Here is a 24,423-nt window from a genome sequence, read left to right as displayed (position 1 = left end):
AGGCCGTAAGGAAGACCCAGGGAACTACAGGCCTGTCAGCCTGACCTCGGTATCAGGGAAAGTTATGGAGCAGATGATCTTGAGGGAGATCACACGACACGTGCATGGCAACCAGGGGATCAGACCCAGCCAGCACGGGTTCACAAGGGGCAGGTCGTGCTTGTCCAACCTCTTCTCCTTCTATGACTGGGTGACCAGACTGGTAGATGAGGAAAAACTGTTGATGTAGTCTACCTGGACTTCAGTAAGGCCTTCGACACGGTCTCCCACAGTATTCTCCTGAGGAAACTGGCAGCCTGTGGTGTGCACAGCTTCACTCTTCTCTGGGTGGAGAACTGGCTGGAGGGCCGTGCCCAGCGGGTAGTGGTAAATGGAGGGTTATTATGTCCAGCTGGCATCCTGTTACGAGTGGTGTCCCCCAGGGGTCAGTTTTGGGGCCCGTCTTGTTTAATATCTTTATTGATGACCTAGACAAGGGGATTGAGTGTACCCTCAGAAAGTTTGCAGACACCAAGATGGGACGATGTGTCGATCTGCCTGAGGGTAGGGAGGCCCTTCAGAGGGATATGGATAGGCTGAATAGCTGGGCTGAGCTCAATGGGATGAGGTTCAGTAAGGCCAAGTGCCGGGTCCTGCACTTTGGCCACAATAACTCCTTGCAATGCTATAGGCTTGGGGCAGAATGGCTTGAATGTAGAGAGGAAAAGGACCTGGGGGTGTTGGTTGATGCTCGGCTTAACATGATCCAGCAGTGTGCCCAGGTGGCCAAGAAGGCCAACAGCATCCTGGCCTGTATTAGAAATAGTGTAGCCAGCAGGAGCAGGGAGGTGATCAACCCCCTGTACTCAGCTCTGGTACGGCCGCACCTCAAGTACTGTGTTCAGTTTTGGGCCCCTCATTACAAGAAGGACATTGAGGCCCTGGAGCGTGTTCAGAGAAGGGCAACAAAACTGGTAAGGGGTCTGGAGCACAAGTCTTATGAGGAGCGGCTGAGGGAGCTGGGATTGTTTAGTCTGGAGAAAAGGAAGCTCAGAGGAGACCTTATTGCACTCTACCACTTTCTGAAAGGGGGGTTGTGGTGAGGAAGGGGTTGGCCTCTTCTCCCTGATAACTAATGACAGGACGAGAGGGAATGGCCACAAATTGTGCTGAGGAAGATTTAGAATAGATTTAGAAACATTAGAATAGATTTAGATTTAGAAACATTTCTTCTCAGAAAGAGTGGTCAGGTACTGGAATGGCCTGCCTAGGGAGGTGGTTGAGGCACCATCCCTAGCGCTGTTCAAGAAGCGTTTAGAAGAGGTGCTAAGGGATTGGATTTAGTAGTTTAGTGGGTAGGGATGGTGATAAGAGGATGGTTGGACTACATGATCTTGTAGGTTATTTCCAACCTAATGAATCTATGAATCTATGAGTCTATAAACTGCTCATCACACAACGCCCACCCTTTCTCAAGGGACGTGAGCAAGACCTCATCACTGCGCTTCTTAAAACAGACACCTAACATCCATTTCACCAACCCCACAGCATTTCCATGCATATAGCATCACTCTGCTTCTTCCCTCGACTTTGTTCTTCAGGCTATGGGAAAGATTTGCATCCTGAAGGTCAGATCACAGCTCTGAAGAGCCTCAGGGAGATGCATCATAACTCTCATTAAGGGAAAGCCAACACTTTTCCAGCTTCACAGACTGCATTGCCCACATCTGCAGGTACTGCAGAGGGTGACGGACACATGCCTGAGTAGATGTTCCTATACTCTGAAGGAGCTCTGGCTGCAGAGGATCTAACAGCCGTGAGGGCTGTTTCTGGGTGGGGGCTTGCTCTGCAGAAGGTGTCCACGATAAAGGCAGTTATATGTTTTCTTCCGGGAAATTCTTATTCTCAAAAGATTAAGCTATTACTTTTCTCTCATTCCCTGATCATATCTCTCATGCCTGCAGACTTTTCACCTGGAAAGGGTTTCCTCATCTTTTTCCTGTATGAACCTACAGACACCAGCTCAGACACAATGCATTCCTCTTTGTTGATCAGAACCAATCCTGTTAGCAGGCACTGTGTAGGTGCATGCTCATGTTTGCAAGTGAGAAAGGGAACATAAGAGAAACTCAATTGATTCAGCAAGGAAAATACATGCTCATTAAAGCAAGAGAGATTGATAGCATTTTAGGACTGAGCTGTGTGCTCAGCATTTTAGGACTGAGCTGTGTGCTTAGCTGTGTGCTCAAACATGATATATGATGTTCTGTTTCTCACTTTACATCTTTACACTCCCCTAGAAACTGTGTACTGAGCTGTGTGCTCAGCATTTTAGGACTGAGCTGTGTGCATAGGTGTGTGCTCAAACATGATATACGATGTTCTCTTTCTCACTTTACATCTTTACACTCCCCTAGAAGCAGAAAATAGGAAACACAGCAGAAAATCCCAGTATTGGTCTTCCTTGTGGAAATTCCCCTTTGGTGCAGAGTAGCTGTGAGCTCTTTGCCCCTGGGCAGGCTGAGTGTTGAGCCTGGCAGGCGGCAGAGTCCCTACCCCGGCACGCAGCCCCTTGGGGCACAGCATTGACCCTGCTCTGCACGACAGCCCTGGGCACCCGGCTGCACAGCCTGCGGCCGTCCTGGGACAAGTGTGGCTGGGCAAGGCTGGGATGCTGGGGGAAGTTTTCTGCTGTGTGCCTTGCTTTCATTAGAGACATTCTTCTCCCGAGGGAAGGCCATTTGTAGCACCCATCTTGGTATATGGATGTGCACTTCTAGGAGCTGGTTTGGAAGGTGCTGATAAATTTTGTTCCCAATGGGGTGCTCAGCACGTGGTACAGCACAGGGAGCTGAAGTTGGCAGGATGGGTGCTGGGAGGATTGTGAGGCAGAGGAGTCATCCAGGAATGGCACTTGGTATCTACAGGGAGACAGTTCCTTTGCACAGGATAATCCAGAGGCATTTACGATTGGTGGGAGCTGATTTCAGCCCACTCGTATCAGAAGGATAATGTTGATTAGATAAGGCCAAAGTGGAAGTTAGGAGAGTGGGCTCTCCCAAAGTGGGAGTTAGTGCTGGGGGCAGGAGGGGGGAGTTAAGGCTTTCATGTAGAGTTAAGGCTTTCATGTAGGTTCGACCTACAGCTCTCATTACCTGAACACCTGGTAATTCCTGGTCAATTGGCGCACAGTGCTTTTTTTTTTTTTTTTTAACTCTTTCTTCTGACTGCCAGACTTCTGTCTCGAACATGTAACAACTCTTCTAGACAGAAGCTTAAAACAACAGCTTTGCACAGTAACATAGGACCATAAGGTGCTGTTACTGAAACAGCCCCAGGCAAGGCTACAAGACTAAAAGAAGCTGAAGACAGGTCAGCTACTAAAAGCACATCTTCTTTATGATTCAAAGTAGCCATGAAACTTCTCTTTAAATAAAAAAAACACCACCACATCTGATGTAAGCACCTTTAACTTTCACAGCTGTCTTCTAACTGCAGGGCCTCCAGCTTTTTGATAAAACATCAGAGATTCCAAAGGGGTAGAGAAGTTCCTTAGCCACACAGGATGGGAGTAGCCTTGCTATTTATCAGTGAGCATTTATAAAGCCTAAATCTCAAGTATAGAATGCAATCCCTGTCTAATGAAATGGATGTGCTTTATAAGGCGGGGTTGTAGTTAGTCCTGGGAAGTCTGGGAGGCTGCATGGGGTGGGTGCCTGGCTTTTCTTACAGTACAGAAAGCTTTTAAATACTGAGGACAGTGGTATTGGTGTATTACAGAGTGCACTGGCCTTCTGTCCCTACTTCTAACTGAATGCTGCTATCAGCTACACTTGTGGTACAGGAGGGAATACTGTTTCACAGCGCACACATAGCACACAACTATTCTGCATGTGCCACGACTTTGCAGGAATCCCCTTGCCTACACAGAACTGAAAGGTGTTCTGTGGCCTCCAGCTTAAGGTCAGTAGGAGCACTCACTGCTCTAAAAGCTGCAGGACCTGGCCTGGGGCAGATAGCTGGCAGTGCAGCTTACTCAGACAAGCACCCCTCAGGGCTGTGCTTGATGCTGCAGCAGGGAAGCCCTCAGCTGGAGCAGAGGTTATTCCCTGTTGAAGAAACTTACAGTCTGCAGCCTGACATGCAATAGTATGTCCCAGATTCAGTGAACCCTCCAGGAAAAGTGGCTTCATTGCCTGCAGTGAGAGACTTACCTTGCCAAGGGCTGTGAGAATTGTTCCTGCGGTGAGCTCTCAGCCTGCTTATGTGCCACACAGCCTGAAAGCTCTCTTCCTACTCTTCTCTCCCCTTCACGGGCAGTTCAAGTCCCTAGCCCTGCTGTATGCTGCACGAGTGCTGCTCCTGGGCACAGCTGTCTCTCTGCAGCACTGCCCACTCATAGAAGCTCCTTGTGTCCCAGGTGCCCCACACAGCTCAGCAGCAGAGGATGTGATTTCTTCTTCCCAGTCATCTCCCTTGAGATGTCCTGGGGATTCCAGAGCTGACAGCTCCTGAAAGGCAGCGGGATCATCACTGCAAAACATACTTCAAAGTCAGATCAGTTAATCACCACATGTCCACTGGATTCCAGGAGCATGGTTGGACACGTCTGCACATGAGAGAAGCAGATGTCCAATCTGGAAACCTCTGCTCGTGGCATGTATGACAAAGGGGACAGATCAGGACAGGGAGGGGTTGGCTTCCCTTATACAGCACAGTGATTCAGCTGAGGCAGTGCTGAATCAGCTGAGATAGACACCTCCTTCCTGAGCATCAGTTGGAGCCAGAAGGAGGTATGCTTGGCCATCCTAAACGCCACCAGAGCCCTGTGCCTTTTGCACCTATCCCCATGGAGCATGTACTGTTATTCTGCTGAGCAAATGGATGAGCTCACAAAAGAAGAGCCGGATCTTCCTCTCTGCTCCATCTGTGGCATACTGTGCAGTTGAAGGCATTACAAAGCTATGACACATCTCCGTTCTTTCTGTGATGACACTTGAGTTTGCTCTGGGCTCTCATTTTAAAGGCATCAGAAGAAGCCTAGGGATATGTCTGTTCCCAGTTGACAGGAAGGTGGCAAAAAAGGTTGTTCCAGTTTTAAAGAAGAGCAAGAAAGAAGACCCCAGCAATTAAGGACCTGTCAGTGTCACTTCAGTGCCAGGTAAAATTATGGTTAAAGTGATGCAGGGAGTTATTAAAAAACAGTTGTTTTTGGTCACAGCCAACTCTGGCTCATGAGGGGAAGATCCTGTTTAACATCATGTCCTTTGGTGACACGGTCACCCATGTAGTTGATCAAGGGAAGCCAGCTGATGTTATATGTTAGGATTTCAGTAGAGCATTTGTTTCTCACATTACCCTTCTGGAAAAATGTTCTGGCATATGGAGAGATAGGAACGCACTGTGATGGGTGAGCGTTTGGCTGAAGGGTCAGTAAAATAACCCAGTGGGTTATTGTAAATGAGGTTCCATCAGCTATGCAAGTGGTCACTAACAGGGATTCCCAGGGCTGTGCACAGTGCTGTCTCAGTTCACAGGAGCTCAGTGACAAGAGCCATGTGACAACAGTCTTGGTGGTGTGGACATCAGTGATGTCAGAATTACTGAGTTGTTGCAGTGCTCAGTATTACAGTGATGTCAGAATTACTGAGTTGTTGCAGTGGTCTGTATTACAGTGATGCCAGAGTCACTGGGCTGTCACAGCAGGCAGGAGTGTGTTGATGTTGGAGTTACAGCACAGAGATGCCAGAGTCACAGTGCTGTGAAGGAGAGACAAGGAGTGATGACATATCAATACAGACTGGGGGCTGATCTGCAGGAAAGGAGCTCTGCACATGAGTTAGCATCAAACATGGCCTCCCCAGAGCCAAACTCTCCCAGTGAGGCTGTGGTGCCTCCACCTTGGGCCTGAGAGATCTGAAGTTCAAAGGTTCATTGTGCTTGACTACTTGTTCAGACTGGGCCCTTTTCACATCCAAATCCTGTGATGAGACACATTGCCCATGTGGGACTTGGGCCTCACAACATCTTGCACCCCACGCAGAGAGCTGCTGTCCCCTTGTCTTTCACTTGATATCACACAAACCTCCATCCCTATGCCACAGGAAGCTCCCTAAGCCAACATGAGCGACAGGATCTCCCTTCTAATGCTCTGAGGATCAGGGCTCGGCCTTTCTGCTTCGTGAGATAACAAAGGGTTTTCCCAGCATCACAGCCACCATCACAGTCCCTTTGTCAGCCTGTAACCTTGGCTTCCAGTTATCTGCTCCAACAAGTCCCTGGGGAGGCTGTGTTGATAATGGCCCTCCGTGGGGCCTATTATTACTCCAAAGTCACTGCTACTTCTGACTTTAAGTTCTTGAGCTCTTTCTGCTAACTTCTCTCTGCACTGGATGTTGATGGACTCAGCAGCTAATTTCCCCTCGGGCCCATTACAGTCTAAGGAGCCCTCGTGTGCCCTGTGCCTTCCTGTCATCTTCTTCAAGTGTTCAGAACTTGTACAGCAAGTTGGAGAAGTGTCTGGAGACAGTCTAAAGATGAAGAGGCTCGTGAACATCTAATAGGCCAAATTGTTTATTTAATTACAGTCTGGCTTCAAAAAGAATTTGGAGCGGCACTCAGCAATGGATGTTGATCCAGGATGTCCCTGAATGAGTTTGTTCTGACACTGTGCAGACAAACATCCTCCTCAACTTTCCCACCCCATTTCTACTCACATTGGCCCCATGGGAAATGCATGACTTTTCCTCTGAAGTCACCCTCTCAGTGTTAAACCTCCTCTGCACGGACTTCTACTTGCTTTCCTCAGAGAACCAGCTGCACATGGACAAAGAAAGATTTTTTTCTTTTTTTTTTTTTGTGAACAAACAGAAAGGAACACAATGCAATTGAATGAACAGTAAAACAGTCTTCAACTGCATGCCATGTCCAAGCTGCATCTCATAAAGCTTGTCTTTCACAGGGAACATTTGTATAAGAAATGAGTTAGACAGAGATAGGAAGGGATAGATATAAATACAGTTAAGGAGTTGTCAGAAGAGTTCATTTGACTTTGGATAGATGGATGGAGCAAGTTCCAAACTCCCTGATGGTCACGAAGCAGCCAGGGAATTGGGAGGTATCTGAGTGAAGACCGAGCAAGGGATGGGGGAAATCTGGAGAGCAGTGGGAAGAGCATGTGTCCAGATGACCTGCTGAAAACATGCCATGACTTGTGGTCATTTATTTTTTTTATTCTTTTTTGCAATGTTACTGACATTAGCATCTTTCAGACTTACAGCTTCAAAAAGGAAAGAAGATCCATTTGTGCCTTGCACAGAGGCTGGTGCCCCCAAAACATCCTGCCCAGAACTGCCAGTGGCAGCCCTCAGGGTTTGCACTGACTGAGTCACAATGTGTACCGATCTCTTTTCATTTCCTCAGATCTTGTTTTAGATAGTCACATACAGCACAGGACAATTCATGCCCTGTAAACATCTGATCACAATTCCTCACAAACCCTCCTTGCTGGTGAGTATGAGATCCAGTAGAGCACCTCTTCTCTTTAATTCCTCTTTGGCTTGGTCATGAAGCTGTCAGCTGCGCTCTCCAGGGATCTTCTGGATGGCTTATGCCCTGCTGTGCTGTCTCTCCATTAGATGCTGGAGTGAGTAAAGCCCCTGACTGTGACAAGGGCCTCAAAATGTGAGGCTCCTGTTTGTCTTTTTAGGTCCCCTTCCTCTTGTTCTTCCTGATCAGGAAACCAGTAACAGGCACTGCTGGTCTCCTCTTTAAGCCATTTCCATCAGTTCACAGTGGGATCCTCTGCCCTCTCCAGGCAGAGCTCAGTGTGCTCTCACAGACAGAGCAGTAGCCTATCCTTGTCTTCCTTGACCACTCCCTGTGAAGAGTCCTTATCCCTTGTTTTTCATCACTTCACAGGTGGGAACCATCCTGCCATGTTTCTGTGATCCAAGAAGATCCTAGGTCTGCCAATGCAAAAAGATTTCTAGCTCAAGGAGTTCATAGTTTTGGTGTTCTCCTTAGTGTAAAGACACTTTAGAAAGCTTTCCATTCCCAAAGCATCACTGGATGTATCCTGGCTGGATCCTGTGTCTACACAATGGCAGTGGTGCTCAGAAGGTGGAACGCGGGCAATAGAGCCATTGTGGGGCTTGGAGCTGTCCAGCCAGCACCAACACTCCTAGGGCATGGCTTTCCTGAAGGTGCTGTGCTGCATTTTGCCAGCTGGCTGTGGGTGTGCTGGAGACCCCAGGGAACTGCCATTCAAAAGAGAGCCCAGAACAAACTCAGGTGTCATCATTGAAGGAGCGTAGGTGTGTCCTAGCTTTGTAATGCCTTGAACTCCAGAATGTGACACAGATGGAGCAGAGACAATGACCTGGCTCTTACGCTGAGCACATCCATTCTGTCAGCGGTATAACTCGGCATGCTCCAAGGGGACAGGTGAAAAATGATACTCTCAGGTGTCCTAAAATCAGAGCTCTGGTGTCATTTAGGATGGCCAAGAATACTCCCATTCACATTTGGCTCCCAGCTAATGCTCAGAAAGGAGGTGGCTATCTCTGAGGTTGTCTACCACAGCTTGCAGGCAGTGTTGCCCACATCTAGGTGCACCCCAGACACCTTGTTCATCAGCAATTGTCTGTAAGTGAGCAAGTGACTCTGCTGAAATTTTTGCACATGGATGGTGGTGAGGCTCTGGAACAGACTGCCCAAGTAGGTGGTGGATGCCCCAACCATAGAGGCATTCAAGGCCATGTTGGATGGGTTGTTGGACAACGTGATCAGGGGGGTGGCAACGCTGCCCATGGCAGGGGGGTTGGGAGTGAGTGACTGTAATGTCCCTTCCAACCTAAGCCATTCTACGTCTCCATTATGTGTGATTCTGTGATCATCCAGCAGCCTTTCAGAAGCTGTTGGCCATGGAGAGTCACGGACATCTCCAGAGAGATGGTGAGAAGAAAATCACATCCTCTCCCGCTGAGTTGGGCTGGTCCCCTGGGACACTAGGAGCTCATACAAGCGGGCAGAGCTGCAGAGAAACAGCTGTGCCCGGGAGCAGTTCCTGTGAACCACGTATTAATGCTGGGGGCATGATCTGCAGGTGACAGAGGGAGAAGAGAGAGAGGAGAGGGAACTTACAGGATGTGTGGGATGTGAGCAGGCTGTGAGCTCACTGGAGCAGCATTACTCACAGCCTTTAACACAGTAAGTCTCTCGCTGCAGGCAATGCAGCTGCTTTTCCTGGAGAGATCAGTAAATCGGGGATATCTCATGGCAGCTCAGGCTGCAATCGCTCGTTGTTTCTTTCTCATGGAAAAAGACCTGCTCCATCTGAGGGCTTCCCTGCTGCAACGTCAGAACACAGCCCTGAGGGCTGCGTGTGCCAGGACGGCTGCAGGCTGTGCTGCTGGGGGTGCAGCCGGGTGCCCAGGGCTGTCGTGCAGAGCAGGGTCCCTGCTGTGCCCCAGGGGCTGTGCCGGGTCAGCGACTCTGCCGCCTGCCAGGCTCAGCACTCAGCCTGCCCGGGGAGCTGCCCAGGGTGCTGTGGGGAGACGTGTGGGCAGGGCAGGGGACTTCTGCTGCCACAGCTGCTGTCTGGGGCAGGGCATCACAGCTGCACTGCACCCCAGAATGTTTCCAAGGGTGCTTTGCAAGAGGAGAGATAAGGCAGGGATTTTCCATTTGCTGTTCTTAGGGAAGGGGAAAGGGTTGGAGGCAGGAATCTGAAAGGAGCTGGGAAAAAGCAACACATCTCTGAGAATCCTGCATTGCTCCTTTCTCAATCTGCCGTTCTGTGAACAGTCTCCTAAGATGGTTTCAGCCTTCCCTCTCCCTTGTCATTTACAGCAGACGTGAACCCACGCTTACCCTGCCAACAGGACACTTCATCAAAGGCAAACCTAATTGCACAGAGTTTGGAATGAGAGCTCTGAGTGCAGACAGGGTAAAGGTATGGGATGTGGGAACTGATTGTCTCTGAGGATGGTCTTGATTTGTCATAATCTTCTGCACTCCTAACAGCAACTCCACGCCCAGGAATAGCAGAGCAGATGCCCAACAGCAGCTCCATCAGCGAATTCCTCCTGCTGGCATTGGCAGACACGCGGCAGCTGCAGCTCCTGCACTTCTGGCTCTTCCTGGGCATCTACCTGGCTGCCCTCCTGGGCAACGGCCTCATCAGCACAGCCGTAGCCTGCGACCAGCGCCTGCACACACCCATGTACTTCTTCCTCCTCAACCTCGCCCTCCTCGACTTGGGCTGCATCTCCACCACTCTCCCCAAAGCCATGGCCAATGTCCTCTGGGACACCAGGGCCATCTCCTACGCAGGATGTGCTGCACAGGTCTTTTTCTTTTTGTTTTTAGTTTCAGCAGAGTATTCCCTTCTCACAGTCATGGCCTATGACCGTTTTGTTGCCATCTGCAAGCCTCTGCACTACGAGACCCTCCTGAGCAGCAGAGCTTGTGCCACCATGGCTGCAGCTGCCTGGGGCACTGGTGTTCTCTATGCTCTGCTGCACACTGCCAATACATTTTCTATACCACTGTGCCAGGGCAATGTTCTGGACCAGTTTTTTTGTGAAATTCCACAAATCCTCAAGCTCTCATGCTCGCAATCAGACTACCTCAGGGAAACTGGATTTATTGTGGTAAGTGTTCTTGTCGTATTTGGGTGCTTTGTATTCATAGTGCTGTCCTACGTGCACATTTTCAGGGCCGTGCTGAGGATGCCCTCTGAGCAAGGCCGGCAAAAAGCCTTCTCCATGTGCCTCCCTCACCTGGCCGTGGTTTCCCTGTTTGTTGGCACGGACTTCTTTGCCTACCTGAATCCCCCTTCCCTGTTCTCCCCATCCCTGAACCTGGTGGTGTCATTTTTGTACTCAGTAGTGCCTCCAACACTGAACCCCTTCATCTACAGCATGAGGAACCAGGAACTGAAGGATGCAGTGGGGAAAATGATGGCAAGGACACATTTCAGCAGGGTTTAAACATGAGAATCTTTCTCTACAACTGACTCACTGTTGTTCCTGTAGCAGGCTCATATTATGCATTTTCACCTTTAAAATGATTATCTATTTCTATTACTTGATACATTTTTTTTTTGCTGTTCATTTATATGTGTGAGTGTGTAATAAATATTATTGGTTATTATTCCTAAACATGCGTTTGGATTCTGTCTGCTTCTACTGAGGCATCACGCTGCTCTCTATCTCCTGGAGCCCATACGAATTCTGGGTCAGTGCTGACTCTCACGCAGCCTCTGTTCTTATCTCTGTATCTATAGAGAAATGAGATGCCAGCAGGCACTGTGGAGGTGATACAGGCTGGATTAGCATAAGGGATGTTCGTTTTAGCCTAAGGACCAATAGATTAGTTCATCAAAAGGAATCCAATTGTGCTCATCCTGAAACTTGTTCTTGGGTTGCATATAAATTGTTTTGACTTATAGTGCACCAAATTAGAAAGTTGCTCGTTACGTTATAACAAGCAATGGGAATTTGCCATACTGGGGAGAAAAGAGCTAACAGGTGATCCTGAGGGCACTGTGTTGAGGAGGAAAATGAAATCAAAGGGAGGAAGTAGGTGCTGTAGGAAGGAGGATGTGAGGAGTCAGGGGCTGTGCTGGGGGCACACCTCCGTAGCCCTGCATGCATGCTGCCCCATGCGGTGCCTGCACAGAGATCCCAGGGACTGCCTGAGGGGTGGTGGAGCCGGGCTGTCCTGCAGAGGGGAGTGGACACGGAGACACTGTGCTGAAGGGCTGGGGCCCCAAAACCACCCGGGAACTCAGCAACTCCGGATGTGCTGTGCTCACCTTGCCTGGCTCTGCTGCTCTCTCACTGCTCCTCCTCAACAGGACGGGGGGGGGGGAAATAAATTAAACAGCTCTCAGGTGGAGACAAAAAGCACCTTATTTTTTCCTTGCTTAGAGCCTAATGATAACAAATGTTGTGTATTAATGGCTGAAATGGAAGTGATTTGCTATGTTTGTATTTCAGTTTTGTTGTCTCACATCCTGACCTTTTCTTTAACATGGAACAATAATAACTTCCTAAATTAGCCCTGTGTACAAGTTAGTTATTGCTGTTCTTACTGTCCGACCCACACTGTTGTGTCACTGTAGAGCTGGGAACGATTCACCTCTCAATGCTTTGGACATCTGCTGAACTGCAGACACTGTCAGTCACAGTGCTCTGGATTCCTAAGTGAAGGTTGCTTAGTTACAGAAACACTCTTATCTACCAGATGCCAGCTGCAGGTACTGCAAGGCAAAGAAACAATTTAATGAACAATTTAATTGTATGTGCAATAAAAAGATGTGTTTTACTGTAACACAACCTTAGTTCTGAGATTCACCTGGACTTCTGAAAGGCCTCTGGCATGGTCCCATATCACTTCCTTATCTCTATGAAGAGATATGAGAGATGGATTTGTGACACTTTTGTGTAGGGGATCTTTGAAAAGAAGTGTAAGCAATCCTTGCCATAACGTTAGCAATTGTTTGAAAAGTAGCACACACAAACAGAACAGAAACTGTGTAGAACAGCAGAAAGGCATTTACCAGCGAGAAGAAGATGTGTGCTTTGGCCACAGTAGCGACTAGATGAACAACTGGAACAAACATAGCAGGTGCACGATCGTATACTGTGAACCAACCAGATCTTAGCACATACTGCCTTTCTGTGTATATATGCTTTGAGTTATTGCTTAATAAACAAACATTAGCTTGCAAGAAAAAAAAAAAAAAGAAAAGAAAAAAAAAGAAATAGCCTCCAGCCCTCACAATAACTGGGATTCCGTGTTTTTACTTATTGTTTTTTCAATTGTTGTATTGTAAATAACTTCTGCATGCCATAGTGAATGATGAAAAACATCTGGATTATCCACTGGATGGTATATTAGTAACAACACTGGTCATGGTATAACAAAAATGGGTGATTTTTCTGTGGTACCAATGTTGCCTTAAGAATTAGAATTATTAGGTATAATTTAGGTTGCTGTGCGCTATTTTTTTCTATTTTTAGTGATAGATTAAATATAAACTGTACAGGATTTATGTTTCCACTGCTGGAATCCATGGAAATAACTTTTTTTAGTGTAGTCTTATCTTTTCATTATGATGTTATTAGCCTATCAATTAGCTTTTTCTTAGGTTGTCAAGGCAAAACCAGGAAAGGAATCCCAGGCAAAACCAGGAAAGGAATCCCAGACAAAGGGATGACACTGTACTGTAGAATGATTCACTCTCTTTCATCCACTAATCAGAATTTTAAAAATATGACTATGCATAACTTGAGACAAAGGCACACACTATCTTACTTCAATTTACCATATGATTCTAACAGAGAATGCTTGGGTATTGCCCAACAGATGTTTTAGTCCACTGATTCTTTCAATTGGCACCTATGTCAGGGGCCTTTAGAAGAACGATCTTGGGAAGGAACAATTACCTGCCATGAGAGAAAAGGTCTAGGAGGAGAAGCGGTTCACAGATTAAGTGCATGTTTTCTCCTTTGCCACAAGTGGACATGCCCTCTATTGCAATAGCAAGTAAAAAACCTTTGTTGCTCCACCAAGATCTTTGCCTGATAAAAATTGATTGATTCTGAGCTTTTCTTGCGCAAGAAAACATGAGGGAGGTGTGGGGATAGAGGGGAGAGTGGGGATAGAGTGGGGAATGTGTGGATATGGGGCGCAGAGACCCCATTCCCTCCCAAATGGGGGCCTCAGCAGAGCTTTTGGTTTCGCTTTCAATTCTGCATGGTATGGGTGAAAGCCGGGCGGCCATTGGTTCCAATGCGGCCCACAGGTGGAGCACACGCTGGGATTGTCTGTGTTGCAGTGCCTCAAAGCCCCTCTTGATGTGGGCAGAGTCCCAGCTTCAGGGTGGTTTGCAGCAATTGGGAGCAGTTTGGGGATTTTTTCAGGTCACTGGGGGCACTTCAGGGGTAATTCTGGGAGAACCTGGGACAAATCAGGAGCACTTGAGAGGGAGTTTGTAAAATTTTTGAGGCAGTTTGTGGCAGTTAGGGAACCGGGAGCAGCATGCGGTCCTCAGAAGGGCAAAGATAGAACCAGAGTCCATCTGCAGAGCCCCCTCAGCACTGGAATCCCAGTGGGTGGGTGGGCATGTGGGTGCAGCACACTATAGAGACATACTTGGCTAGTGGAGGACATGATTATGTGAGCCCAGACTAAGGTCTAAGGCCTACAGGCTGTGGTGCATGTGATACAGACTCTGGTCAGTCACAGTCCATGACAAATTCAGCAAGAAAAGAGAGATGCATAAGCAGAAAATAAGCTGTATTGGCAGAAGAGCAAAAAGTTACAATTTAGGGTGAGGTAAGAAACTGCTTGCTGCCAACAAATCAGAGAAGAAACTTAGGTGCGTGACTGCCTCGTGCTAACCCCTTACCAATCGATTATGGAGGCGTTACACGTGATTCACACCTGCAAACAATCAGGAGTACGCTTTGTATTCTTTAAGAGTTAAAAAGGTATTTCAGCAGGCAGCAAAAGAGGAGATTCCTGTCCCACAAACATTTACAGTCTTGGTATGGGAGACTGGACCCCAAGAATTGAGACAGTTTCATTGGGATTTAATAAAAAACAATCTGCAAGGCGGTTCTTACATGCGGTCTGGGAGCGCCATTTACTCAGGCATTGCTGGACAATATCTTCGCTACCCAGCTATTAATGCCATATGATTGTGGCCAATTAGCCAGTCTGTTTTTGAAACCTGCACAAAGGTTGCTATGAAAAGATCATTGGCAGCACTTGTGTGAAGATGAAGCACTTAGGAATTTGGAGCGACCTCAGCCAGATCCCCTATTTGGGATAGGTACAGCCCAATTGAAAGGAGCCACTCCCTTTAATAATCCACAACTTCAAGCACAACTACCAGAAGATGCTCTGTGCACTTCAGTGCAATTTGCCTTGAAGGCGCTGTTAACCCTCTCTGAGGATGGACAAAGGGAGACATCATTCACACAAGTTAGGCGGGGACCACAAGAATCTGACATGCAGTTTATCAGTAGGTTACTTGGTGCGCTTAATAAACAGGTGGCAGATGAGGATGCAAAAAGTGCCATTATCATGAAACTGGACATAGAGAATGCAAATATGGACTGCCATAGGATTTTGATGTCATTACCGAGACAAGCTAACCTGGTCAATATGATAGAGGCTTGCAGTAGGGTGGCATCCACAGAGTTCTCAATGACTGTCCTAGTGGAGGCTTTTGTCCACGCATTACATCCTGGCAAAGACAAAAGGTGCTACAATTGCAGGAACAGCTGAAGGTTCCAAGCCACCTCAGCCAAACACCTTTAACTTAACACTACTATGGATCTAAGGATGGGGGCTTGCCTTAATAGCAGTGAATGCCTTCGGAAGCTTTTAACATCAGACAAACCTTTACAAGATGGAAGATGCATTGAACAAAAAGAAGTTAATGGGTACGCAAACAACCCAAGAAGTACCTTCAATTTCAGTAAAGAACCAGAAGGGTTCTTTAACATGGTTACAGCTTCACAAATTTCAGATCTATCTCCAGATTTTTTTTTGTTTATTGCCTGCTGTAAGATTTAGCAAATCATTTACTTTCTCCCTACCTACTTTGTTCTCCTTTCTCTATCCCCATAACTTTGTTCTGTATATGACCACATGCTTCAGCATGGAAAGATAAGTCCAGAATAGCTATAAAGATAAAACTTCACTTCTTCACTTTTCACTATTCCTTTGTTTAAGATGGGATAATGGGAGAGGTGGTGTAGGCAATTTTTATTAATCGTATTCTTAACTCTGCTGTACAAAGGTTGGATTTTTGACAAAATCATATGTAGCAGTGTGTTTATCGGCTAATCCACTTGAAATGATAAGCATTGTTTACTGGTTGATGGTATATTTGACAATGAAAAGTGGTCTGACAATAAGCAGTGCAATTATTGCTAAATGGCTCCAAGGATGTGGAAAGTACTTGTCAAGCTATAGTGGAACAAGCAAATCAAACTGTTTGCAAAAACAGAAAGGGAAGAACCTGGGGTTCTACCTCAAGAACAGTTATGTAAGGTTCTCTATTTTCTCAGTTTTCCTTGTTTAGCTGGGGAAGACACCATCCCACTGATGGTTAAACATATTCAGGGTATTTACTGGAATTTACTGATGTCACGGTTATCTGTCACAGGGACACAAGAAAACAAGAAGGGAGAGAAGGAGAAAAAAAAATCTGCAGCCACCAGAGCAGAGCCGTGTGTGGGTAGTGGGGGGCTGGGGGGGTAAGGGGGAAGTGTATGCAGACAACAGATGAGACTGGGGGAAAAAAAACAAACAACAACAACAACAAAAAAGCAAAAACCAATGGCAACAATTTGAAGATAAATGGTAATTTTATTACATCTAACAAAATCGAACAATCTGGGAGAGACAAAATTATCCAAAATCTGAGAAACTTATGTTAGTAAAACTGCAGGGGAAGCACATCTGTGGCAGGACAAAAGACAAAGCGTGCCAGAGTGCTAGCCCTTATCTCCCCTGGCTGGGGGCAGGGCCCCTCTATTGGTTACCTGCAGTGACTGGAGGAATTTTGTTGGTGGTTGATCTTTGCTGTAATTCTCTCACCCGTGCTCACAGTGCAGGAGTGGGATTTTTATGCCACTTCTCCATGTCCTCTCCATTTGCATGTAATTAGCTCCACATGGCCGCACATGACATGGAGTTACCTCTGTCATTTGCTCAAGCAGGGAAACATTTGCATTTGATAGATGAGACTTTCATCAGTTTGGTCAGCTCCTTCCTCACATTCCTTGGATCATACTCATCTTCTTCAGATGGTTCTGATAGTGCCACGGGTTCATCCCTGTTAATCACTAGGGACAGTATCTCCAGTATACTTTCCTATGTCTTCTCCATTTTATCTAGTCTTTCTGCTACCGTTGATATGGCAGAAATGGAAGCGTGTGATGGAAGAAATTGTTCAAAGTTTTGAAGTGTAAGAATCAGTTCAAAAACTGAGGGTCTTCTGTGTGGCCCTCATATCTATGGAACATTGATCCTAGCATACTGACGTACCTCTCCAGTGCTGTTCTTGAGAGCCTCTGACATATATTGGGTGTACTCCTCACTCTCTCAGGAGCAAGGTCATGGTGTGGATCATTAGGAACTAATATAGAATCATACAGCATTTCCACCATGGCTATTTCTCTCAAATATGGGATGCCGTTCTCAATGTTATTCTATTTTCTCATCTCAAGGCCCAGATCATCTTTGTAGGGATGTCTTTTCTTCACAGCTACTAACATTCATTTCCAGAGGGTGGCAACTCCATTCAGACATCTACTAGTCCCTCTGTTGATAGCTGGGTCTCGGGCAATGCTTCCTAGTTGGCGAGCTTTGTTACAATCTAGGGACACGCTGCTGGCACCACTGTCCCAACACTGAAGCAGCCAGGTGACAACAGTTTCATCTGAGCGCTGTACAAACGCCTTTCTTGAGCTTTGGATTTCAATCATCTTCAGGCATCAATAGTGGTAGCAGTGACTTCCTCATATCACTGTCCTCTCCATGTCTCTCACTTTTCTTAGTTGCCTTTCTCAGTGGTAGTGGGTTTGAGGAGGGCCCCTCGCCTGGATCTTCCTCATCTTCCTCTGCTTCTTCTTTCCATTCTAGATGTGAAAATCCCTTTCCTCCTGCCGTCCATGCACCTCCTCAGCTTGGCCTGAGCCCCGCAGCCTTTTATCTGCTCCTCAGACATCCTCTCAAGTGCATTTAGATTTGCAGAGTCATTAAGATTAGAAAAGACCAAAAAGGTCATCAGGTTCAACAGTCCAACCAGGTCCTGGCCCATCTGCATCTGGCAGCAGCCCCAAGATGTCAAAAACTGCTGCTCCCATGGCGTTGTTGGGACTGGCTGTTGATGTTCAGGGCCCGACGTGGTACTCAAAAGTGGCTTGGCTCCTGGGCTGGCTCTGTCCTCCTGAACCGACTCCTGCAGAGTAAACAAGGCTGGCTCTGGGATTCTGCATCACAACGTTGGTGAGGGGAGCAGCTTCGAGTCCGGGCCCTCCCTGGCTGTGTGCACTGGCTTCCATCAGCTGCTGTGGAGCCCCTCGAGGACCCCAGTGCTGCCCGTTGGCTGAAGCTGTGGGTACAGCTCTCAGCACTTGGGGTTGGTGGGTGCCTGCTCCCACGGCGTGTTTGGGGCTGGCTTGTGGAACCTGGGACCTGGCACTGCAGTGGAGAGCGACTTTGTGTCTGAGCACGCCCTCCCTGGGCTGGAGGTTGTAGCCACATGCTAGGGAGGGCCTCAAGGACTCTGACTTTCCCTGTCTGGCCAAGTCTGGGGCAGCATTACGGCAGCTCCCATGGTGCTCTCGGAGCTCATTAAAGCTATTTTCAATTCGAGATAAACGTGGGGAGATTCTCCCATGGTCTGTCCCATACCGTCTGGACAAGCTGCTGCTCTCAGGCACACGGGACCCACGATCTGGCTCCGATGGTGCCTGGCTGGTGGTGCTGAAAGTACTGCTCTCCAGAGCTGGGGAGCCTTGGGATGGCCCCAGTCCATGCTGGCTGGTGGTGCTGGAGTCTGTAAGAGAGGCAGGAAGGTGAGCAGGATTGAACTCCTGCCTGGGGGTGGGACTGACTCCCACCTCTCCAGGGTAAAGGGACATAAGCAAGGCCGCCCTGAGCATGCAGCACACAGCTGTTTGCCTCTTACTGGTGCCCTCTCCAGCGCAGGCATTGTACTCCCAGGTGGAGGTGCTCTCACTCAAGTTGGAGCAGCACCGATAGGTGCCCTGTGCAGCGCAGGAGTGCAGAGCAGCAGCTCCCAGGGCATGGGGAAACAAATGGGTTGTGGACATGAGGACTAATTGACCTGAGCCAGAGAGTGCCTGGCACAGCTCTGCTGTTCAGTCCATGCTCCCCAACCCTGCGCTGAGGCTGTGATCCCATGCAGAGCCCCAGAGGGCTGCTGAGGTAACTCACCCTGCTCCCTCTCCCTGCTCCCTGCCATGTGGGTAACGGCACTCACTGGCATTGCAGCGCTCATGCCTCTCTGGTAGTGATGCATATGCATCATTGTCCTCCCATGTTGGCCTCCTGTCAGAGAAGGGAGGGAACATCATGAGCACCCACTACGCCAGAAATAAAACTAATCCATGGCATCCTTCCTCCTCCACCCAATCCCCAGCTCCAGCTTCCCAATGATGCTGAGGCCTGGTTTAATGGCAGCAAAGGGTCAGGCCTGCCGGGGTTGTCAGTCCCTGGGCAGGAACATCTCATGTATCCTCACATCTTGTGAACTGGCTGAAAGACACCAACCTGACTGGGTTTCAGATCCCCAGGATGAGCATTTCTGGGATAAACTTGTCCCTGTCTCTGCAGAGGGGACACTGGAAGCAATAAATTCCAGCGCACATGGCCTGTTCCTGCAGCAGAAACACAAGTAGCATCAGCGTGAGCGGGACCTGATGCTGCTAAGCTCCCACCGTTCCCACGGGGCAAGGGAAGGGCTCCTACCTGGACACAGGCCCGGTGGAACCAGGTGTGTTTGCAGGATGGGCACACCATGGTGCCATATGAGCTGCTGTCCCCCACGGGGTCCATGCAGATGATGCACATGGTGTCCTGCACTGGCACTGCCTCCACTGCCTGCTGCGGGCGGTGCTCCCAGCAGAAGGACCTGCAGGAAGATGGGAGGGGTGGGCAAGGTGAGAAGTGCTGCGATGAGGGCAGAGGAACACAAAGGAGCCCCAGGCTCTGGCTCTGGCTCTGGCAGGCTGCTGGGAGGTGTCAAGACGCATTCCTCGCTACTTTGAACAGAACATCAACAGCCAGCCCTACTGATGCTGCTGGATGGCCGTGTGCTGTCAGCAGAAAAAGAACGGACTCTGCCACTTTATTAGAGTGATAACAGTGACAGTTTATAGGAAAAAATACGACTCTTAAAGAATACAAAGCATACTCGTGATTGTTTGCAGGTGTGAATCACGTGTAACGCCTCCATAAACGATTGGTAAGGGGGTAGCACGAGGCAGTCACGCACCTAAGTTTCTTCTCTGATTTGTTGGCAGCAAGCAGTTTCTTACCTCACCCTAAATTGTAACTTTTTGCTCTTCTGCCAATTTTCTGCTTATGCATCTCTCTTTTCTTGCTGAATTTGTCATGGACTGTGACTGACCAGAGTCTGTATCACATGCACCACAGCCTGTAGGCCTTAGACGTTAGCCTAGGCTCACATAATCATGTCCTCCACTAGCCAAGTATGTCTCTATAGTGTGCTGCACCCACATGCCCACCCACCCACTGGGATTCCAGTGCTGAGGGGGCTCTGCAGATGGACTCTGGTTCTATCTTTGCCCTTCTGAGGACCGCATGCTGCTCCCGGTTCCCTAACTGCCACAAACTGCCTCCAAAATTTTACAAACTCCCTCTCAAGTGCTCCTGATTTGTCCCAGGTTCTCCCAGAATTACCCCTAAAGTGCCCCCAGTGACCTGAAAAATTCCCCAAACTGCTCCCAATTGCTGCAAACCACCCTGAAGCTGGGACTCTGCCCACATCAAGAGGGGCTTTGAGGCACTGCAACACAGACAATCCCAGCGTGTGCTCCACCTGTGGGCAGCACTGGAACCAATGGCCGCCCGGCTTTCACCCATACCATGCAGAATTGAAAGCGAAACCAAAAGCTCTGCTGAGGCCCCCATTTGGGAGAGAATGGGGTCTCTGCGCCCCATATCTCCACATTCCCCACTCTATCCCCACTCTCCCCTCTATCCCCACACCTCCCTCATGTTTTCTTGCGCAAGAAAAGCTCAGAATCAATCAATTTTTATCAGGCAAAGATCTTGGTGGAGCAACAAAGGTTTTTTACTTGCTATTGCAATAGAGGGCATGTCCACTTGTGGCAAAGGAGAAAACATGCACTTAATCTGTGAACTGCTTCTCCTCCTAGACCTTTTCTCTCGTGGCAGGTAATTGTTCCTTCCCAAGATCGTTCTTCTAAAGGCCCCTGACATAGGTGCCAATTGAAAGAATCAGTGGACTAAAACATCTGTTGGGCAATACCCAAGCATTCTCTGTTAGAATCATATGGTAAATTGAAGTAAGATATTGTGTGCCTTTGTCTCAAGTTATGCATAGTCATATTTTTAAAATTCTGATTAGTGGATGAAAGAGAGTGAATCATTCTACAGTACAGTGTCATCCCTTTGTCTGGGATTCCTTTCCTGGTTTTGCCTGGGATTCCTTTCCTGCTTTTGCCTTGACAAACTAAGAAAAAGCTAATTGATAGGCTAATAACATCATAATGAAAAGATAAGACTACACTAAAAAAAGTTATTTCCATGGATTCCGGCAGTGGAAACATAAATCCTGTACAATTTATATTTAATCTATCACTAAAAATAGAAAAAAATAGCGCACAGCAACCTAAATACCACAGAAAAATCACCCATTTTTGTTATACCATGACCAGTGTTGTTACTAATATACCATCCAGTGGATAATCCAGATGTTTTTCATCATTCACTATGGCATGCAGAAGTTATTTACAATACAACAATTGAAAAAACAATAAGTAAAAACACGGAATCCCAGTTATTGTGAGGGCTGGAGGCTATTTCTTTTTTTTTTTCTTTCTTTTTTTTTTTTTTGCAAGCTAATGTTTGTTTATTAAGCAATAACTCAAAGCATATATACACAGAAAGGCAGTATGTGCTAAGATCTGGTTGGTTCACAGTATACGATCCTGCACCTGCTATGTTTGTTCCAGTTGTTTCATCTAGTCGCTACTGTGGCCAAAGCACGCATCTTCTTCTCGCTGGTAAATGCCTGTCTGCTGTTCTACACAGTTTCTGTTCTGTTTGTGTGTGCTACTTTTCAAACAATTGCTAACGTTATGGCAAGGATTGCTTACACTTCTTCTAAAAAATACCCTACACAAAAGTGTCTGGAAGCTGCGATAGACAACCTCAGAGATAGCCACCTCCTTTCTGAGCATCAGCTGGGGGCCAGATGTAAATGGGAGTATTCAGGGCCATCCTATGCGAAACCAGAGCAACCCAAGAAAAAGTTTCAGGATGAGCATAATTGGGTACACTTGGCCTCTCAGGCTGCAAGCGTGCACTGCTGGCTCATGCAAGAACAGCAATAACTAACTTGTACACAGGGCTAATTTAGGAAGTTATTATTGTTCCATGTTAAAGAAAAGGTCAGGATGTGAGACAACAAAACTGAAATACAAACATAGCAAATCACTTCCATTTCAGCCATTAATACACAACATTTGTTATCATTAGGCTCTAAGCAAGGAAAAAATAAGGTGCTTTTTGTTTCCACCTGAGAGCTGTTTAATTTATTTCCCCCCCGTCCTGTTGAGGAGGGGCAGTGAGAGAGCAGCAGAGCCAGGCAAGGTGAGCACAGCACATCCGGAGTTGCTGAGTTCCGGGGTGGTTTTGGGGCCCCAGCCCTTCAGCACAGTGTCTCCGTGTCTATTCCCCTCTGCAGGACAGCCCGGCTCCACCACCCCTCAGGCAGCCCCTGGGAGCTCTGTGCAGGCACCGCATGGGGCAGCATGCATGCAGGGCTACGGAGGTGTGCCCCCAGCACAGCCCCTGACTCCTCACATCCTCCTTCCTACAGCACCTACTTCCTCCCTTTGATTTCATTTTCCTCCTCAACACAGTGCCCTCAGGATCACCTGTTAGCTCTTTTCTCCCCAGTATGGCAAATTCCCATTGCTTGTTATAACGTAACGAGCAACTTTCTAATTTGGTGCACTATAAGTCAAAACAATTTATATGCAACCCAAGAACAAGTTTCAGGATGAGCACAATTGGATTCCTTTTGATGAACTAATCTATTGGTCCTTAGGCTAAAACGAACATCCCTTTTGCTAATCCAGCCTGTATCACCTCCACAGTGCCTGCTGGCATCTCATTTCTCTATAGATACAGAGATAAGAACAGAGGCTGTGTGAGAGTCAGCACTGACCCAGAATTCGTATGGGCTCCAGGAGATAGAGAGCAGCGTGATGCCTCAGTAGAAGCAGACAGAATCCAAACGCATGTTTAGGAATAATAACCAATAATATTTATTACACACTCACACATATAAATGAACAGCAAAAAAAATGTATCAATTAATAGAAATAGATAATCATTTTAAAGGTGAAAATGCATAATATGAGCCTGCTACAGGAACAACAGTGAGTCAGTTGTAGAGAAAGATTCTCATGTTTAAACCCTGCTGAAATGTGTCCTTGCCATCATTTTCCTCACTGCATCCTTGAGTACCTGGTTCCTCATGCTGTAGATGAGGGGGTTCAGTGTTGGAGGCACTACTGAGTACAAAAATGACACCACCAGGTTCAGGGATGGGGAGAACAGGGAAGGGGGATTCAGGTAGGCAAAGAAGCCCGTGCCCACATACAGGGAAACCACAGCCAGGTGAGGGAGGCACATGGAGAAGGCTTTTTGCCGGCCTTGCTCAGAGGGCATCCTCAGCACGGCCCTGAAAATGTGCACGTAGGACAGCACTATGAATACAAAGCACCCAAATACGACAAGAACACTTACCACAATAAATCCAGTTTCCCTGAGGTAGTCTGATTGCGAGCATGAGAGCTTGAGGATTTGTGGAATTTCACAAAAAAACTGGTCCAGAACATTGCCCTGGCACAGTGGTATAGAAAATGTATTGGCAGTGTGCAGCAGAGCATAGAGAACAGCAGTGCCCCAGGCAGCTGCAGCCATGGTGGCACAAGCTCTGCTGCTCAGGAGGGTCTCGTAGTGCAGAGGCTTGCAGATGGCAACAAAACGGTCATAGGCCATGACTGTGAGAAGGGAATACTCTGCTGAAAATAAAAACAAAAAGAAAAAGACCTGTGCAGCACATCCTGCATAGGAGATGGCCCTGGTGTCTTAGAGGGCATTGGCCATGGCTTTGGGGAGAGTGGTGGAGATGCAGCCCAAGTCGAGGAGGGCGAGGTTGAGGAGGAAGAAGTACATGGGTGTGTGCAGGCGCTGGTCGCAGGCTACGGCTGTGCTGATGAGGCCGTTGCCCAGAAGGGCAGCCAGGTAGATGCCCAGGAAGAGCCAGAAGTGTAGGAGCTGCAGCTGCCGCGTGTCTGCCAACGCCAGCAGGAGGAACTCCCTGATGGAGCTGCTGTTGGGCATCTGCTCTGCTATTCCTGGGCGTGGAGTTGCTGTTAGGAGTGCAGAAGATAATGACAAATCAAGACCGTCCTCAGAGAAAATCAGTTCCCACATCCCATATCTTTACCCTGTCTACACTCAGACCTCTCATTGCAAACTCTGTGCAATTAGTTTTGCTTTACTGTCTTCACTTACTTGACATACGGTGTTAAAGGCCATGAGTAATGCTGCTCCAGTAAGCTCACAGCCTTCTCACATCCCACATATCCTGAAAGTTCCCTC

General features: G+C 47.8%; 2 protein-coding genes and 1 pseudogene across 2 annotated transcripts; 1 reads left to right on the top strand and 2 right to left on the bottom strand.

Moving 5' to 3' along the window:
- The first annotated feature begins 64 nt into the window (after positions 1-64).
- On the top strand, positions 65-15,285 carry LOC136055888 (olfactory receptor 14C36-like). The gene is made up of 6 exons (XM_065747758.1): positions 65-100; positions 2,775-2,801; positions 6,391-6,415; positions 10,030-10,946; positions 14,451-14,540; positions 15,049-15,285. Exons 1-6 carry the CDS (start codon positions 65-67, stop codon positions 15,283-15,285), a joined length of 1,332 nt encoding a protein of 443 aa, XP_065603830.1.
- A 2,637-nt stretch (positions 15,286-17,922) lies between these two features.
- On the bottom strand, positions 17,923-20,233 carry LOC136055887 (uncharacterized). The gene is given in 8 exon segments (XM_065747757.1): positions 17,923-18,255; positions 18,258-18,597; positions 18,697-18,799; positions 18,802-18,821; positions 18,979-19,086; positions 19,309-19,415; positions 19,507-19,669; positions 20,226-20,233. Coding segments are annotated over 8 exon segments (1,182 nt in total).
- A 2,990-nt stretch (positions 20,234-23,223) lies between these two features.
- On the bottom strand, positions 23,224-24,162 carry LOC136055886 (olfactory receptor 14C36-like; annotated as a pseudogene).
- Positions 24,163-24,423: the final 261 nt, after the last annotated feature.

Source organism: Cyrtonyx montezumae, unplaced genomic scaffold, assembly GCF_038088225.1.
Source record: "Cyrtonyx montezumae isolate F1298 unplaced genomic scaffold, pur_monq_1.0 scaffold_49, whole genome shotgun sequence".
Classification (NCBI taxonomy): Eukaryota; Metazoa; Chordata; class Aves; order Galliformes; family Odontophoridae; genus Cyrtonyx; species Cyrtonyx montezumae.
The sequence above is the reverse complement of the archived record's forward strand: the minus strand, read 5'-3'. Positions and strand labels throughout refer to the sequence as shown.

Excerpts from the sequence above, each read along its gene's own strand:
- LOC136055888 (XM_065747758.1), top strand. The coding sequence starts at position 65 with ATGGAGCAGATGATCTTGAGGGAGATCACACGACAC. Across the intron at positions 6,416-10,029 it reads TTCCCCTCGGGCCCATTACA|AGCAGATGCCCAACAGCAGC; the intron begins GTCTAAGGAGCC and ends CAGGAATAGCAG. Across the intron at positions 14,541-15,048 it reads CACAAACATTTACAGTCTTG|GTGGCAGATGAGGATGCAAA; the intron begins GTATGGGAGACT and ends CTTAATAAACAG.